Source organism: Desmodus rotundus, chromosome 8 (assembly GCF_022682495.2).
Source record: "Desmodus rotundus isolate HL8 chromosome 8, HLdesRot8A.1, whole genome shotgun sequence".
In the NCBI taxonomy this organism is placed as follows: domain Eukaryota; kingdom Metazoa; phylum Chordata; class Mammalia; order Chiroptera; family Phyllostomidae; genus Desmodus; species Desmodus rotundus.
Genome location: NC_071394.1, coordinates 85,086,305 through 85,104,769, shown reverse-complemented (window position 1 = coordinate 85,104,769; position 18,465 = coordinate 85,086,305). Strand labels below are relative to the sequence as shown.

The following is an 18,465-nucleotide window of genomic DNA, read 5'->3' as shown; positions in this document are numbered from 1 at the left end:
CCTCTCTTCCTCCCTCCCTTCCCCTCTTTCTAAAAATAAATAAATAAAATATTTTAAAAGAGAGAGAGATTACTAAATGGGTCCTGGCCAAGGGGAGGACTAGTCAGTCCCTTCAATTCTGTATTTTCTAACCATTATGCATTTTGTGAGATCTGCCCTCAACAACCCAGATGTGAAAGGGGCTCAGGCAAGTGCTTCTAGACCAGTGCTTCTTAAACCCTCATACAGATAAGGTGAGTCACCAGTCCCTAAAATATTTTGAAGGATTTTTCTGTGTTTCACTTCAGAGTGTGGTTTTGAACTTTGAGCAAGAATGGCATTACCAATTAAAAGGGAATCTGGTATAAAACAAACAAACAAACACCTGAAATATATTAGCTCTTGGCTGATACTAGAAGTTCCCTCTACAAAATGGGGGTTGTTAAGAGGGTGGATGAATTGCCAAGCTGTTTATGTTTGAACCCCACAGGCCTGAAGTACTCAAGTGATAATCAGTTCACACAAGAGCTCAAAGAAATGCAGGACTTGGCCTCCGCAGAGAAGATTCCCCTGATCCCAACCACCCCTGAAGAGATGAGTGAATTGCTCCAGCTCTGCTCCTATGTCCGCTTCAAGGTGCCCCAGCAGGTAATGTGATCTCAGCAGCAAAATGCCTGCCTTCTGCCGGAGGCTCATGTGGCCAGGATCAGCTTCCTTCACGCACCCCTTCTCCCTGTGCTTATCTCGTTATTCATTCACCGCGTGTCTGTGCGGTGTCTGTGACACCTCGGGCACTGTGCTGACCACAGTGGTGAATAAATAACACGGAAGTGTTCCTGGGTGGACACAGGCTAGTGGGAGGCGGACAATTAACAAGCAAATTATTACAAATTATAATACGTTTTCTAGGGGAAATGAAGGTGGTGCAGTGGATAAAAACAGGGAGGCAGAGGAAGATTTAATAATCCTCTTTGAGGGAATAGCATGTTCAGAAGTGAAAAAAACGTAGGCATGTTCAGACACTAGACGGATCCCAGGGCAATTGGAGTCCAGAGTACGCGGGAAAGAACTGGGTGGACGACGTTGGAGGGAGGTGCGGGCTAAATCAAAGAGTCTTGATTTTTTTTTAATTTCAAGACTGCTTTATAGTCTCAAAAATTCTTGAGAACCTCAAAGAGCTTTTGTTTGTGACAGTCATAACTATGGATACATTTATCATATTAGAAATTAAAACTCAGAAAAACTTAAAACAGAGTGACATTATCCCTTGTTATGTAGGCTCTGAAAAACAATATGCTTTTGAGCAAATGAAAGCGAAAAAGGCAAGTAACGTTTAGTATTATGAAAATAGTTTGACCTCACAGACTCCCAAGATCCACTTTGAGAACCACTGGGCCAGATCACGGAGGGCCTTACAGGTTACGGGAAGGAGTCGGGGGTTTTCTAAGTACAATAGGAGAACCCCTGAAGGAGTGCAGGGGAGTATAGACAGAAGCAGGGAAACCCATTAGGGTGTCCTTGTGGCTTAAAGGTGATGGCTGCATGTAAAGATGATGTTCGTAGGGGGGTAGGGTGGAGACAGGAGATCTGAAATGCTTTGGGGGGAAGAACAGAGAGGACTTACTGGCAAATTGGAAGTGGGGGATGAGGGAAGGTGAGGAGTCACAGGCGACTTCTGGTACTTGGGTTGGATAAACAGCATTTTCTGAATAGGAGAAGGAGAGGGAGTGTGAGTTTGGGGGACAAGCTGAAGGCTTCATTTTGGGTGTGTTAAGGCCAAGTTGCCTGTGAGGCCTCCCAAGTGCAGGTGTCAAGTAGGCAGTTGGATATACAAGTGTTGCTGAGGGAAGTCTGGTCCGGAGCTAGATGTTGTGAGCCACCAGCCAATGATTATATTAAAGGACCTGGGTCTGCACGAGGTCAAGAGTGGAAAACCAAGAGAGGATAATCATGGCTGAGGCTTCTTAACAGCAAATCATCGTTCTCTGTTGTGGGAGCTGGACCCTGCCTCAGGGTGGGGTAGGTCCTGCTTGGAGGCGAAACAATGGGCTCTATTCAGTGGTTGCAAACATAGCTCAGTTAATAGGTGTATCCCGTCTCTGAGAAGCTCTCAGAATCTGATTCTGTGGTATGTTTTATCCTTGAAATCCTTTTTAGTTGTGAAGCTGCACTGATTTCCCTCCCAGCACTGATCTCTTCCCAGAGTAGAGTGGACAGTGTTTTAAAAAATTCCAAGTTTTGAGTTGTCAGGGATATGAAAATACCAGGAGAAAATAAATGGCAGCTCCAAAGTCTTCCGTCCTGGAAGAGAAGGAGCACCCAAGCACCCACCCCACTGTGTTGTGTTGTGTTATGATTGTCTGTCTGTCTGTTTGTATCTTCCACTCTGAGCTCTGTCAGATCAGGGACTTTGTCTTAATTGCCTGTTCGAGCCCCAGCCTTTGGCACAGTACTTGCACGAGTACTAGGTGTTAGGTATGGACTGGATGGATCAGTGGATGCGAGGAGGCCTGGATAATGCAGGGATGGGGAGTAGATGTGTGGGTACACGCAGGATAGGTGGATGCGTGATTTGATGTATTTGCATGCAGAGGTGATTCAGGACGCACGATAGATGGTTGTCTGAATGCTTGGTGGCTGGATAGGAGGATGCCTGGAGAATGCAGGGGTGGAGATTAGATGGGTTGGTGGATGCAGGTAGATGGATACATGGGTAGACATATGCATATGTGATTCAGAGACGTGGGAAGGATGGATGGATAGGTGGGTGGAGCAGAGGTGAAGGATGGATGGATGCGAGATGGATATGATGCATGGGCACAGGATAGATAGAACAAAGGAAATGTCTGATGCTGAGCACAGAGTGTGTTGGGCAGCTTGCATTGGTCTCACCTCTGGACTTCCACTTCTAATACTGGTGAGATTCTAGTCCTGCTCCAGCGGGTTGGTTTAGTCCACATCAGTTATGGCTGATTTTCCCACTTCAATCCATGCACTGGACTCCTGAGTGCCTTCAAGAGGTTCCAGCCATTCCCAGGGAGATGAGGGGAGTGCTGCTGATTTGAACCCCGGACCCTACCTCCAGAGCCCTGAAGCAGGAGGAAGAGGAGGGCTGTGTTCCTTCTGCCATAGCATGCTGTGGCTCAGGGTCTGGGTCCAAGAGATCTGGCCCGTCCATTGCTACAGCCTCCATAGACCTCAGCAGGGAAGGAAAAGACAGTGTCAAATAATAAACAGGGGACTTTGGAATCCTTCCCAGATGTTCCCAATAGTTTATTTCTTTTTTGTTTAAGAGGCTCATCATCCCCAACAGTTTAATTTTTTATAGACCTTATTCTGCATTTGGATATTATTGAGCAATTACTTAATGTTATACTATATCATGGGAATTTGCAGTACAAGGCCTTGAAAATTTTGACAATACCGTGAATATCTAGACTTTTATTTCCTTCATTGTCCCAGAACCATGAGAAACCTGAAGAAATGAATCTTCTCTTGCCTTCTAACTTTGGATTATTTCTCCTTAGATCCTGCAAGGCCTTGTTGACGTCCGCATCCCTCACAACAGCTTCTACCGAAAGTGTGAGTAGCCCTGCCTTAAGCTTTGAGCTGTGACAAGTGAGGCATTGTGGGTGGCTGGCTTTCATTTCTAACGGTCTGAGTCTGTTTTCTCGAGCCCCTGAAGAGAGGAAGTGGTGGCTTGGATGCGATGACTGTCCCCTACTGTACAGGGCGCCCACGGGTACCGCGCAGCATTTGCTTACTTTGTTTTCTTTTTCTAAAAAGTGTTTTTGGAAATCATCAGTGAGAAGTCGAGATACTCCCTCCACGAGAACATGGAAAAGATCAAGGTCCCCACGCAGGTCATCTGGGGGAAACAAGACCAGGTATGTAGTGTGTCCCTGGGGCCCCTGTGCCAGTTACTCCAGCGTCTGAGGACGAGCAGGTGGCTGTGTGTGTAGTCAGCCTGGCTGGCTGGTTTCTGATACCAGGAAGAGGTGGGATACACCCAGGTCAGGTGCCAGTGTGTGTGGCAGCATCGTTCTGTGATTTGAGAGCAACAACATCGGTCTTTTAGAATGAAAGGTAATTGCAAATCATTTTTACGAATTACTTTTATCAAAGCCGTACAGTCACATGGTAGAAAGAACTTCAGAGACTACAAAAAGGTTTCAAATGGAAACCCCACATCCCAATTTCCATTTCCTTGAGGCAACACTTACTGTCCTCTGTATAGGGGTTTTAAAATTTTCTAAGGCAGGGGTTGCAAACATTTTCTGTAAAGGCTCAGATAGTAAAATCTTTGACTGTGGGCCGTATGGTTTGTCACAACTACTCAACTCTGCTGTGGTGGTGCCGGCACAGCCATGGACAACGTGCAGACCAATGGCATGGTGGAGTTCCAGTGAACCTTTTTTAACAAAACCCACAGCTTTCCGTGTTTGCTTATGGACCGGAAGCCAGCACTTTAGTTCTTTTCCCATCTTGCAAGATGGCGAGTGAAAAAACTAAGAAGCCAGATACCAAGGAGAAGAAATCTGAAGTCAAGAAGGCTGATGCTGGCAGCAAGGTTAAGAAGGGTAACCTCAAGGCCAAGACACCTAAGAAGGGGAAGCCCCACTGCAGCGGAAACCCTGTCCTTGTCAGAAGAATGGGCAGGTATTCCCGGTCAGCAGTGTATTCCCGAAAGGCCGTGTATAAGAGGAAGTATTCTGCAGCTATATCCAGGATTGAAAAGAAAAAGAAGGAGAAAGTTATGGCTACTGTCACTAAATCAGTTTTTGGTGACAAGAATGGTGGTACCCAAGTGGTTAAACTTTGCAAAATGCCTAGATACTCTCCTACTGAAGATGGGCCTCAAAAGCTGTTGAGCCCTGGCAAGAAACCCTTCGGTCAGCATGTGAGAAACTGCGGGCCAGCGTCACTCCCGGGACCATTCCGATCATCCTCACTGGGCGCCACAGAGGCAAGAGGGTGGTTTTCCTGAAGCAGCTGAGCAGTGGCCTGCTGCTTGTGACTGGACCTGTGGCCCTTAATCGAGTTCCTTGGTGTAGAACACGCCAGAAATTTATCATCGCCATGTCCACCAAAATTGATGTCAGTGGTGGGAAAATCCCCTAGAATCTCACTGATGCTTTAAGCTTCGAGAAGAAGCAGCTGAGCAAACCCAGACACCAGGAGGGGGAGATATTTGACACCCAGGAAGAGAAATACGAGATTACAGAGCAACGCAAGGTTGATCAGAAGCCATGGACTCGCAAATTCTGCCAAAAATCAAAGCTGTTCCCCAGCTCCAGGGCTGCCTCTGCTCTGTGTTTGCGCTCACAAACGGGCTTTATCCTCACAAAATGAAGTTCTAAATTTCTTTTGAAAAACTTAAACTGATCTGTTAAAAACAAAAAACAAAAAACCCCGCAGTCAGCATCTGCCTATTCCTGTTCTAAGCATGCACACATATGCATAAAGAAGTTTTATCTGTAAGTTTTTCAAACATTCTTTATTCAGTTTTGTCCCTTCATATTTGTAAGAAATATATATCTTGGAAATCATTTCATATCAGCCCATACAGATCCACTCATTCTATGTTTTTTAATATTTTGAAATAATTTCTTTTTTTTAAAGGTTATATTTAGTCTCATTTTATTTTCATTTTTTTAAATTTTTATTGTTATTCAATTACAGTTGTATGCCTTTTGTCCCCATCCCTCCACCCCACCCCAGCCGAACCCCCCTCCCTCCCCCACCTCCACCCTCCCCCTTGATTTTGTCCATGTGTCCTTTATAGTAGTTCCTATAATCCCCTTTCCCCACTGTCCCCTCCCCACTCCCCCCTGGAAATAATTTCTAATTTACAGAAAAATTATAAGAATAGTACGGAGTATTCCTGCATATGCTTTACCTAAATTCACCTGTTTTTAACTGCTTTATTGAGGCAGGATGACACAAATGTCACCTCACTGTGCACCCCACCAGAACCCAGTTGTAGGGTACTCTGTCACTCCCAAAAGCTCCCCCCGTCATTGTCAGTCCTCTCTGCTCTCACCCCAGACCCTGCAACCACTCATCGGTTTTGTTTCAATAGTTTTGACATTTTTAGAATTTTCATATGAATACTGTCATATAACATGTAATCTTTTGCATCTGGCTCTTTTACTCAAGCATGTTTTCGAGGTTCACCTGTGTGGTTGCAGTAGTTCGTTTTTATTGCTGAATGTCATTCCATGGAATCCGTTACCCCACTTTGTTGATTATTAGCGTTAACATTTGCCACACTGGCTTCATCATTCTCATCTCTCTAGAATCATGTATTTTTGGACCATTTGGAGTAGGTTGCTTACATTCTGTCCCTTTATCCCCAATACTCCAGGGTGTATTTACTAAGAACAGGAATATTCTCTCACATAACCACAGTACATTATCGCAGTCAGGAAGGTTAGCATTGATGAAGTACTTTTATCTAATCTGTGATCCATGTTCCAAATCATCAGTCATTTCAGTAATACCCTACATAGAATCCTCCTCCTCCTGGCCCCTGAACCGGGATTTAATCCAGGGTCACATACCACAGGTCATGTCTTTTTAGTCTCCTTTAATATGAAACGATCCCTTAGTCTGCCTGTCACTCATGATGCTGAGGTATTTAGGATTAAAGGCCAGTTATTTTATGAAACGTTCCTCAATTTGAGTTTGCTTGCTCCTACCTCATGATTAAATTCAGGGTACATTATATTCCCTGGCTAAAATATCTTGGGAGTTACAAATGTCAGACCCTCAGACACACAGCAGGGCGTTGCCTGATTTCTTCATTGGAGGTTTACGGTTTCTCCCCTGGCAACCAATCAGCGTCTGTGGGAAGACACTGAGACCGTGCAGATGGACTGCTCCTCATCAAACATTCCCTCTCAGTTTACCACCCATGAGTGAGTCTTGCCCAAAACAATGTTTTACGTTCTTTCTTTTAAGAGCTGCATAGTATTGCACTGTGTGGTTCTGCCATCATGTTTTAATTAGTGCTCTTCTGACAATCATTCAGGTCATTTCCAGCTTTTTGCTATTTTTTTTTTTAAATTTGGAACACTTCACAAATTTGCATGTCTGTCATCTTTGCGCAGGGGCCATGCTAATCTTCTCTGTATTGTTCTGAGTTTTAGTGTATGTGCTGCCGAAGCGAGCACAGCGTTTTGCTCTTAAACAGTAGCTCAGTGAGCACATGTGTAACGATACGTGTGTTCGTGGAGTGTGAGAGCGTACCTGAAGGGCAAGTTCCTAGATGTGGAATCACTGGGTCAAAGAGCGTGTATGTGCCTTTTTAAGTTTTAGTAGGTTTTATCAGATGTCTTTATTTTCTTTGGCGAAGGCTGTGTAACAAAGTATCACAAACTGGGTGGCTTGAACAACAGAAATTGATTGTCTCTCAGTTCTGGGGCTAGAAGTCTGAAATGAAGGTATGAGCAGGTTGGTCCTCCTGGGAGCTGGGACGGGGAGTCTATTCCATGCCTCTCCCCTAGCTCCTGATGGTTTGCTGGCAATCTTTGTTGTTCTTTGGCTAACAGGTGCCTTACCCTGGGTGTTGTGCCTTCATCTTCACACAGCATTCCGCCGTTCCTCTGTGTCTCTGTGTTTAAACGTCCCCTTTTTGTGAGGATGCCAGTTTTATTGGATTATCTTAACTAATTGCATCTTCAATGATCCTGCTTCCAAACAGAGTCACATTTTGAAGTACCAGTGGTTAGAACTGCAACATATGAATTTGGGGAAGACACAATCAATCCATAAGAAACCCTCCAAAGAAATACACGTTTATATCCAGAAGCTCCTGTTTTCCTTCTTTTAAAAAAGTTTTATTGATTTATTTTAGAGAGCGGGAAACATCGATTTGTTGTTCCATTTACTTGTGTATTTACTGGTTGTTTCTTGTATGTGCCCTACCCAGGGACTGAACCTGCAACCTTGGCATATCAGGATGACGCTCTAACCAAAAGAGCCACCCAGCCAGGGCCAGAAGCTCCTGTTTGGTGTGTTTATAAAGTTCTTCTAAAGTTTAATGCAAGAAGAGGCAGTGAGAAATGGCCCACAGGCAGACAGAATTACGGTGTATGTTAAAGAATATCCTGGAGTCTTTGCTGTTGAATATTATGAGGAAAGGATATTACAGAAAAGCTGTCCCCATTGAGACAGTTTCTCTAAGGACCCCAAGGTGAAAGCCACCATTGTGAGCCCTGCCAGGGTGGCGGCACATACCAACCGTGTGTGCTGGTGAAAGCACAGGCAAGATGCGAGGCGGTAGCCGTCAAGGCTCACAACTGGGGGGGATGGCTCAGGAGAGGGGGCCGGGAGGAGAAGCCAGGCCCTTGCCCACCGCCCACCTTGTGTGAGGGAGCGGGAGCATGAACGGTGACGGCATCCGTAGAGTGCAGCTGCCCCAAATCAGCCAGGTGTGGCCCCGGATGCACAGTGCAGAATGAGGGGGTGGGGGCGGAGGGCTCATGTGCTCCTTGATGCAGCAGCCAAGATGCTCAAAGAAGCTTTGTGTGCCCCTGAAAAGTGGGACTCAGGCTAGGCCAGCGGGAGTCATTCAGTCAGAAATCAGAGGCAGAACAATGAAGCCTTTTCTTCATTCTAAAAATCCCGAAGATAATTTTGGTTTCTCAGGCACCAACAAGCACAGAGAGCTGAGAACCCGTCACCCTGCAGAGACACCGCAGAAACTAGATCACTGGCCTTGGAGTCTGGAAGTCTGGAGTCCAGCCCTGCCTTTGCCCTTTATCAGCCTGTGCCCTTGAGCAAGTCCCTCAGCCGCTCTAAATCCTAGGTGTCTCTTCTGCCGCTGGGGTGATCGTGAGGCTGAAGTGAGACAACATGCAGGGTGGGGCAAAAGTAGGTTTACAGTTGTTCGTATGGAAAGTAATACAGTAATTAATAATCAAGAATAAACTGTTTCATGTATTCACAGCTATAAACCTAGTTTTGCCTTACCTTGTATATGCAGGTGATCTTTCTCTAGTTATCGAAAATAAAAAGGAGTTACTTATTATTTACAGCCTTTGCCTCTGAGAGCTGGCTTCCACCCAAGGTCCAGAATTGCCTCCAGGACTCTGGGAAAAGAGCCCAACGTTCCATGGGCTTGCTGTAAATATGACCAGGTCCTTACGTGTTCTACGGACCATCCCCAGGGCAGAGGCTTCAGGGCCCTTTATCTCATGACCTTTTGCTACTGAAGCTGGCTTTTTCCTACTCTGTCATCAACATTTGGTGTCACGGGCCCACCTCCAGCCAGGCGGAATTCAAGCTCCCTCTTCTTTGGACCCCCGTAGGTGGCCGCTGTACTGCACACCTGCAGGGCCGCTGTGTGCACTGTTGTCTTCGTGTACGATGCCCCCGGCTTGGGCAGTACACAGCCGCACGACTGAACTGATGGACCTTCCTGAGAGGATTTCTGCACACGCGCTCAAATATTTCTCCTCTACGTCCAGTCCACCAGAGGGGGATAACCTTGGGGAGATAAACAAGGTGTATTCTCTTTATGTCCCCTCTCCCTGCCAGCACAGTACCTGCTACAAGATACCCAGAGTTCACAGAGAATGAGTGGGCAAGAAAGTGAAGGAACAAACTAGTGAGGACGAACCGCCAGCCGACTACCTATACACTTAAGTCCACTAACAGATATTTACTGAGCATCTAGTATGTGCCTGGCACTGTGTCAGACCCTGGGGATGCAGCAGGGACTGGGACAGGCAGGATCTGCCTCCAGCATCTTACAGCGCACCTGCCGCTGTAACGCACACCAGGGCTGGAACTCGGGGGAGTTGTGTCATGTAATGCAGGTTCAATATTTTGTTTATTATGGATCTTTTGGTGTTAACATTTTTTTTAATGTATGGCATCAAAATAGTATTTATCTTGATGACTGAGTTTTTTGGCACCTGCTTAAATTTTGTGCCAGAGGCAAGTGCCTCATTTGCTCACCCTTGTGAGGATAAAGGAAAATTCACCATTTGTCTGAATGTACTGCCAATTAGTAGCTGATACAGTTCCCACAGATGTGCATACATAGCTCATAAGGACCCATCCAGCAGTTTCACGTGGGTCACCATGGGAATGCTGGATCTGACAGTGTAACAGTGTCAGAGCTAGATGCCCAGGTGGGTGCTTCTACCTGTGAGTTACGGTTTCTGATCTCTGTAGGACAGGCATTCCATTGGGGGTTTCTACTTTTTCATGCTTTGGCCTGTTGACTCCACCTGCGTCTCCTCTGCGTCTGTTTCCATAGTAACTGGGCTTGACTTATGCTCAGACAGTTGCCATGGCAGCCTTATCTGTGAGTGAGTGACAGAGGGGGTCGATTTCTCTACAGGGTGCTTCCCTCTCACCAAGCTCCCTGTTAGCTGTTTCTTTTTGGGCCCAGGGGTGCTCTGCATTCTACTCACCCCTTTTCCAAATGGGTGGGAAATCTTGATGTTAATGATGTGGGATGATGAGAATGAAGATCAAAAACAGATGGTACTCAAGTTTGTTGGGGCTTTGCTTTCACCATTAAGAATGAGCAAAGGGGCCTTGTCTGGGATGAGTTGAAGGAGAAGGTGATTAAGAAAAGGGGTGCGAATGCAAGTCCAACGCCAAGCAAGGGTGTTAGGGAGAAAAAGTGAGTTGGACTGGCATAACAGTGAGGCAACCCACATGAAACTGATAGGAAATGAGTTGTTTATAAAGTGTCCACCCCGGAAAATGGTGGCTTTCACATTGGAAAAGCATTCCTCGTTATGCACAAACCTCAGAGCGGGGTCACACAGCTCTGGAGACCCCAGAGAACCTTAGAAGAGAACTTTCTAGTGTGTGATCATTAGTAATTAGTGTTCACCACTTGTATCTTCCCTGTGTCCTTCCCAAAACTGGCCACCCCAATCCAGCCATCGGGTGCATTCTCCTGGCCCAGCCTGATCATGTTACTGTCCTTCACACAGCCCCATGGCTCCCCGCTGCCCTCAGATTAAGGCCCGACACCCAATGTGGTTGGAGGAGTGGGCCCCCTCCTCCCCTCCCATCTCCCCCACCTCCCTGTCCTCCCCACTCCCTCTGTGCTGTGTCTCAGCCCCTAGATACTTGCTATCCCTTATACTTGCCATGGGCTCCCACCTTCTTCCATGAATTCTACCCAGAGTTCACAGAGAATGAGTGGGCAAGAAAGTGCATGAACAAACTAGCAAGGATGAACCGGCCAGATGACTACCTATACATTTAAGTCAACAGACAAGATATTTACTGAGCACCTAGTATGTGCCTGACACTGTATTAGACCCTGGGGATGCAGGAGGGACCAGGACAGGCAGGATATGAGTTGCCTGCTCTGTGCTCCCTCAGCTTCCCAGACCCTTCCCCATCAGAACCCTTGTGACATCACACTGCATTTGTCTGCTGGCCTCTCTGTCTTCCCTACCAGACCAGAACCTCCTCACAGGCAGGGCCTGTAGTTTTCTACCTCAGTAATGCTGGCAGCGTCACAACGCCTGGCACTGAGTTGCAGTATAAAACATGCGACATGTAGTCACTTCTCTCAGAGAGCCATAAGCCCTAACACTTAAGTGACTTGGTCCCCCAAACCAGGTCTCAGTAGTTCTGTCCACTGAGTGCACCCAGTATCTGAATCTTTTCCATGTGGTTCCCTCTCTTGTCTTGCAGGTGATCAGTGTGTCCGGGGCAGACATCTTGGCCAAGTCGATTGCCAACTGCCAGGTAGAACTTCTGGAAAACTGTGGGCACTCAGTTGTGATGGAGAAACCCAGGAAGACAGCCAAGCTCATCGTCGACTTTTTAACTTCTGTGCACAATCTAGAAAACAACAAGAAGCTGGACTGAGGCCTGGACTGCAGCCTGCAATCCGCACACCGCATCTGCTCCCACCTCCCAAATCTGATGCAGCCACCACTTCTCAGGGATCCTGCCCCAAAAGTGTTCAGAGCGCCGGCATCCCTGAGGAAGCCAGTCCCCTGTCTCCAGTCAGATCCACAGAGCTTTGGGGGCCACAAAAAAAATCTCCAAGATGTTTTTCACAACATAGGAACTCATATGGGACAAAATAAGAAAAGACAACCTTCAGATCCACCAAGAAGACTTCAAGTTCACATCACAAAGCAGCCACCTTAAACCATAATCACCCAGGACATCATTTTCTTTAAAACATTTCTAACAGACTGAGACGTGAGGTATTTCTGTTGCTTCAGATGTTCTTCCCTGCATGGTCAGTGGCTGTTGTAGGAACCTTAGTCCCTATTTGCCGAGGCTCTCTTGTTTATATCTTAGGTTTTACATAGAGACCCAGTCCGTCAGCTGCAAGACCAGGTTGGAAAATGGCAAGCTGCTGAAAGTATTTACACACGCATACTGACATGTGGGGGCTTTGATCAGTGCCCACATGCCAGGAATACCATGAGGGGGTCAGACATTCACCGTGTGAAGGACACCTGGCAGGGTGGGTTTCCTGGGAATAGTGTGTGTGTGTGTGTGGTTTTTTATTGCTGAATAAATTTTATTTTATTTTATTTTTCAATATATTTATTGATTATGCTATTACAGTTGTCCCACTTCCCTGCCTTCACTCTACTCCATCCTGCCCACCCCCTCCCTCCCACATTCCCCCCCTATAGTTCATGTCCATGGGTCATACTTATAAGTTCTTTGGCTTCTATATTTCCTATATTATTCTTACCCTCCCCCTGTCTATTTTCTACCTATCATTTATGCTACTTATTCTCTGTACCTTTCCCCCCTCTCTCCCCCTCCCACTCCCCTTTTGATAACCCTCCATGTGATCTCCATTTCTGTGGTTCTGTTCCTGTTCTAGTTGTTTGCTTAGTTTGCTGTTCTTTTTGTTTTAGGTGTGGTTGTTAATAACTGTGAGTTTGCTGTCCTTTTTACTATTCCTATTTTTTATCTTCTTTTTCTTAGATAAATCCCTTTAACATTTCATATAATAAGGGCTTGGTGATGATGAACTCCTTGAACTTGACCTTACCTGAGAAGCACTTTATCTGCCCTTCCATTCTAAATGATAGCTTTGCTGGATACAATAATCTTGGATGTAGGCCCTTGCCTTTCATGACTTGGAATACTTCTTTCCAGCCCCTTCTTGCCTGTAAGGTCTCTTTGGAGAAATCAGCTGACAGTATTATGGGAACTCCTTTGTAGGTAATTGTGTCCTTTTCTCTTGCTGCTTCTCAGAGTCTCTCCTTCTGTTTCATCTTGGCTAATGGAATTATGATGTGCCTTGGTGTGTTCCTCCTTGGATCCAGCTTCTTTGGGACTCTCTGAGCTTCCTGGACTTCCTGGAAGTCTATTTCCTTTGCCAGATTAGGGAAGTTCTCCTTCATTATTTGTTCAAATAAGTTTTCAATTTTTTGTTCTTCCTCTTCTCCTTCTGGCACCCCTATAATTCGGATGTTGGAATGTTTCAAGATGTCCTGGAGGTTCCTAAGCCTCTCCTCATTTTTTTTGAATTCTTGTTTATTCATTCTGTTCTGGTTGAATGTTTCTTCCTTCTGGTCCACACCATTGATTTGAGTCCCAGTTTCCTTCCCATCACTATTGGTTCCCTGTACATTTTCCGTTGTTTCTCTTAGCATAGCCTTCATTTTTTCATCTAATTTGCAACCAAATTCAACCATTTCTGTGAGCATCCTGATTACCAGTGTTTTGAACTGTGCATCTGATAGGTTGGCTATCTCTTCGCTGCTTAGTTGTATTGTTTCTGGAGCTTTAATCTGATCCTTCATTTGGGCCATTTTTTTTTTTTTTTTTGTCTCAGCGTGCCTGTTACATAAAGGGGCGGAGCCTTAGGTTTTCATGGGGGCGGGGTAACACTGGTCTCTGTACTATGATGCTGTAAGTGGGGGAGGGGCCGAGAGGGAACAGTGGTGCTTGCTCCACTCTCTGCCGGAAAGCAGTCACTCCCTCCACTACCCACAGTCAAATTGGGCCCCTCTGGTGCTGGTTCCCGAGTGGGTGGGCTTGTACACGCTCTAGGCCCCAGTGGGTCTCTCCAACGAACTCTCCTGTGAGGCTGGGAGTTTCTCCTGCTGCCGCCTGAACCCCCACGGGTATTTTCAATCAGAGGTTTAAGGCTTTATTTCTCCGAGCTGGAGCCCTGGGTTGCGCAGTCTGTTTCGCTCCCCCGCCATTCCTCCTGGTTTATCTTGTGCGAATGTGGGGCCGCACTGCTGTCCCCGTTCCACAACAATCCGCCACCTCGCTGGGTCCGCCAGCCGCCTTGCCTCCAGTCCTCTCTGCCCCGGCTGCCTGTCTCCACCCCTCCTACCAGTCTGGATGAATGTTTCTTCTTTATCTCCTTGGTTGTCAGACTTCTATACAGTTTGATTTTCTGTCAGTTCTGGTTGTTTTTTGTTTTTAAATTGTTGTTGTCCATCTTTTGGTTGTGTGAGGAGGTGCAGTGTGTCTACCTATGCCTCCATCTTGGCCGGAAGCCTGAATAGTGTGTTTTTATGAATAGGACTAGTGAAGCAATAATGTTCTAGGTATCTAAGTAATCAGACACACAAGCACCTCGTGGGCCTCTTTTCCATGTTGCTGTGCTACTGAAAACCCTGGGATGTAACATACTGGTTTGTTAATGAATTCTGTGAATTCTGCGGAAACTATGTGATTGAAAATAAGTCTAAACAACTGTAAATGACCTCAGTGACATGAAATAAGTGTCCAAAGCCTAGATCAGCAACATGCGGACAGTTGCTATTTCTAAGCTCTTAATTTTGTGCAACATTGGCAGGTTTTCTGTGAACTAAGTGTGTTTTAAAGTAAGGCTTCCTCTGTAGGCATTGGAAGGCCTTGCTTGGATGATTTACTAGGTTCATTTTAAGAAATAATGTTTAAAATTTTTATGTAATTGAAATGGTATATCAAAAACAAAGGCAAGAGTCATCAAAATTTTCTTTATGACCCTCTTGTGTTGCATTTAGGAATCCAAAAATCCCCAGGAGCTTGACTCTTTCAAATCATTTTATAGAGAATCTCTCCAACCAAGTAATTCTGGAAATAAAACGAGATGAACTTAAGTTTAAATTGGAATTCAGGACTTGGTCTGAATATTTTAATTTATCAGAAAAGAGTGAGGCCCTGGCTGGGTATCTTAGTGGTTAGAGTGTTGTCCTGATACATTAAGGTTGTGGGTTCAGCTCCCTGTCAGGGCACGTATTTATACAAGAATCACCCAATGAATGTATAAATAAGTGGACCAACAAATCTATTTTCTCTCTCTCTCTCCCCCCCCCACCCCCTTCCTCTCTCTAAAAATAATTTTAAAACAGTGAAATATCTTACAAACAAGTTATGAAAATATGATGTATCAGACTTGTGGGACGCATCTAATGCAGTGTGCAGAGGGAGTTTTACAGGCCTCTATATATTAGAAAAGAAGAAAGGCTGAAAAATCAGTAATTCAAGCTTCCATTTTAGGAAGTCAGAAAAGAAATAGTAAATCAAAACCTAGAAAAAATAGAAGGAAATAATAGAGAGAGAGAGAATCAGTGAACTAGAAAAGAAAGTAGATAGACATGCTACTTGTTCCGATCTCCCACCTTCACCAAAGTTCTGAGCAGAGGAAGGTCCCGGGAGAGGGGGTGAGTCCTGATGGGTCTAGGTGGTGAGAGATGGTTTCCTCAGGGTCACCGAAGAGGCCCAGACCTGGATCAGAACCTCGGATCAGAACCTCAGATCAGAAGCCCTGCGAGGTGGGAATAGTCAAGGGCTCAAATAGAAGACAGACTTACACACAAGGACAGCGCCATCAAACTGCTGTGTCTCCTGCATCAGTCATTCCTGGTGTTACCTCTGCCCTGGACAAGCAGCCCAGACTAATGGCAAATTGAGTCCCAACCACTGCCTGCCCCTCTGCCTCTTCAACACCTGCCCGGAGGATCCATCCTTAGCACCTGTAGGCTGACTCCAGGCAGTCGGGGCTGGAGCCCACTTGCCATTCCTGGGGCTTTCCATTGTTATTTCAGAAGCTTCTGGTGATGAATGACCCCTCTCTCCTTTCCAAGACTGTCATGAAAGGCACACACCACAGGGTCCAGCATGGTGTGGCTTGGGGGCAGCCAGCTGGCTGTACCAGCAGGCTCTTCATAAACACAGAAGGGGAGAGTGGGGCACAAAGGGGAGCTGTGCTTTTCTGCTTTGGGTTCTTCCTAGAACAGTGGGGCCAGAATTGCAAGGGCCAAGAGAGAACCTTGAAAACCCACTTCATGGGTTTGTCACAAATGACTCTTATGTGGTCTGCTCATGATTTCCAGGCAATGCTTTCTGGTGACAGAAGAGGGGGTGGGGGCGATGTCCTGCTGCAGACCCAGTCCTTCCTCGTCCTTCCCTGTGGTTTGTTTGCCAGTGATCCTGAGCTGCTATTCACCCCAGGGAACCTTTCTGCTTTGTCCAAAGGAGACTCCCAGAAAGTACTGGGAGATTGTAATGTACATCAGGGCCAGGCTTGGAGGCGCTAGTCTAAGTGTTTTCCATGTAGCACCTTATTGAGCTCTCACACAGACCTAAGAGGTTCATATGACCTATGCCAAGGAAACCGAGGCATGGAGCGATGAAGCGCCTTGCCCAAGGTCACAGATAACAAGTAGAGTGAAGCCTCTTGGTTTAGGATTGAACATGACTTTCAAAAGCAGTGCTTTCACTGGTTCACACGGGAGCTCTTCCAACTGGAGTCTGGGTCCCTTTTGGCTCATGTAGATGAGGCCAGTGTGTGGCAGCTTCAGCCACTGGTCACTGAGGCCACGCCTTAGGCCCTTGCTAAGGACAGTGACTCAGTTGTTCATTCAGCAAGTAGCTAAGGCCTTCCCATTGCCCAGCCTCCTGTTGACAAGAAACAAGCTCAGCTGGATTCCAGCATCATCCATCCTTCTAAGGATGCTGCAAGGATCAGCATGCCCTCCTCAGTCCGGCCTCTATAACAACCAGGATGGGTGTCACGCCCTCCCTGGAAGGGCTCATTCACCTTGCCAGTACCCTCATCCCTCTCCCATTCTCTGGAAATGATATTCAGTGTTTGTCCAAACTGGTTTTCTGTAGAGGAGAAGTCTCCTCTGCAGTTCTGGTTGTCTCAGGGGTCAAAATTGAAAAGCAGTCAGGAGATGTGGCTCTGCTCATAGCTGCCTGGGATCAGTGCAGGCGCCTTTGAAGGGGAAGGTCACGGCACTGCACTTACCAGTCAGGGGCTTTCCCACTGCCTTCAGACAAACTAGATTTTAATTAAACATAAATGCTGAATTAGGCTCCCTTATGTATTTTCCAAGTCCCGGGTGTTGATCTCAGGACAATCTCAGGTTGGTTAGTTAATTAACATTGTTCTAAAATGATGGGTGCACTTCTGGTCAAGATGGAGGTGTAGGTGAATACAGCTCACCTCCTCCCACAACCACAGCAAAAATTACAACTAAACTGCAAAACAACTGTCACCCAGAATTGTCATAAAATCGAGCTGTATGGAAGTCCAACAACCAAGGAGTTAAAGAGGAAACATTCATCCAGACGGGTAGGAGGGGTAGAGACATGGAGACAGAATGGCAGTCCCACACCCACGTGTGGTAGATAAAAAGCAGAAAGGATACCTTGGGAGCAAAGGATCCCAGCCCCACACCACAAATCCCAGACCAGGGTTCCAGTGCCAGGAAGATAAGTCCCCATAACTTCTGGCTATAAAAAACCAACTGGGGTTGGGGCATCAGAAGAAACTATGGGATTCTCAGGAGTCTCCTCTAAAGGGCCCACAACAGACCTACACAGAGTCACTCTCGCTGGGCTGTAGCACCAGGGCAGCAGCTGGAAGGGCACCAGTGGCATACAGGAAGGAACTAGAGGGTCTGGCATCAGAGTGAGTGCTGGGGGACAGCTTCCTCCCAGACAAAACTCCAGAGGCCAGGCAGTGGCATTGTCCCCTTTCTGAGCCCTCCCCATACAGAGCCACAGAGTGGCTACACCATATTGGAAACTCCATCAACCTGGTTCACACAGGTTGTCCCACCCTGGTGATTACCTAAGGCTCCGCCCCATCCAAGTTACCCATGTGCTTTTCATCAATAGGCCATGCCACTATGACAGGGAGTCAAGGCAACTCTACCTGGTACATAGAAACAAACACAGGGAGGCTGCCAAAGTGAGGAGACAAAGAAATATGGCCCAAATGAAAGAATAGAACAAAACTCCAAAAATAAAGAACTAACCAAAATGGAGATAAGCAACCTATCAGGTGCAGACAGAGTTCAAGACACTGGTTAGCAGGATGTTCAAGGAACTCACTGGGTACTTCAACAGTATAAAAAGGACCCGGGCACAAATGAAGATTACACTAAGTGAAATAAAAATTTACAGGGAGTCAACAGTGGAGTTGATGTAGCTGAGAATCAAATCAATGATTTAGAACATAAGGAAGAAAAAAACATTCGATCAAAACAGCAAGAAGAAAAAAAGAATCCAAAA

The 18,465-nt window shown here is 46.2% G+C and overlaps 1 protein-coding gene, 1 non-coding gene and 1 pseudogene across 2 annotated transcripts in view; 2 read left to right on the top strand and 1 right to left on the bottom strand.

Annotated features, from left to right (window-relative positions):
• ABHD6 (abhydrolase domain containing 6, acylglycerol lipase) overlaps nt 1-11,990 on the top strand; it is a 40,219-nt gene extending 28,229 nt beyond the window's left edge. Inside the window, exons 7-10 of the mRNA XM_024556775.4 lie at nt 470-627; nt 3,507-3,561; nt 3,766-3,866; nt 11,656-11,990. Coding sequence (XP_024412543.2) covers nt 470-627; nt 3,507-3,561; nt 3,766-3,866; nt 11,656-11,832 — 491 coding nt within the window. The 3' untranslated portion in view covers nt 11,833-11,990. The remainder of the gene's footprint in view (nt 1-469; nt 628-3,506; nt 3,562-3,765; nt 3,867-11,655) is intronic.
• LOC112301150 (large ribosomal subunit protein eL6 pseudogene) lies at nt 3,881-5,515 on the top strand (annotated as a pseudogene).
• Nucleotides 7,043-7,154, bottom strand: LOC112301333 (U6 spliceosomal RNA). Its single transcript, XR_002974476.2, has one exon. It is a non-coding gene; the product is annotated as a U6 spliceosomal RNA (small nuclear RNA).
• Nucleotides 11,991-18,465: the final 6,475 nt, after the last annotated feature.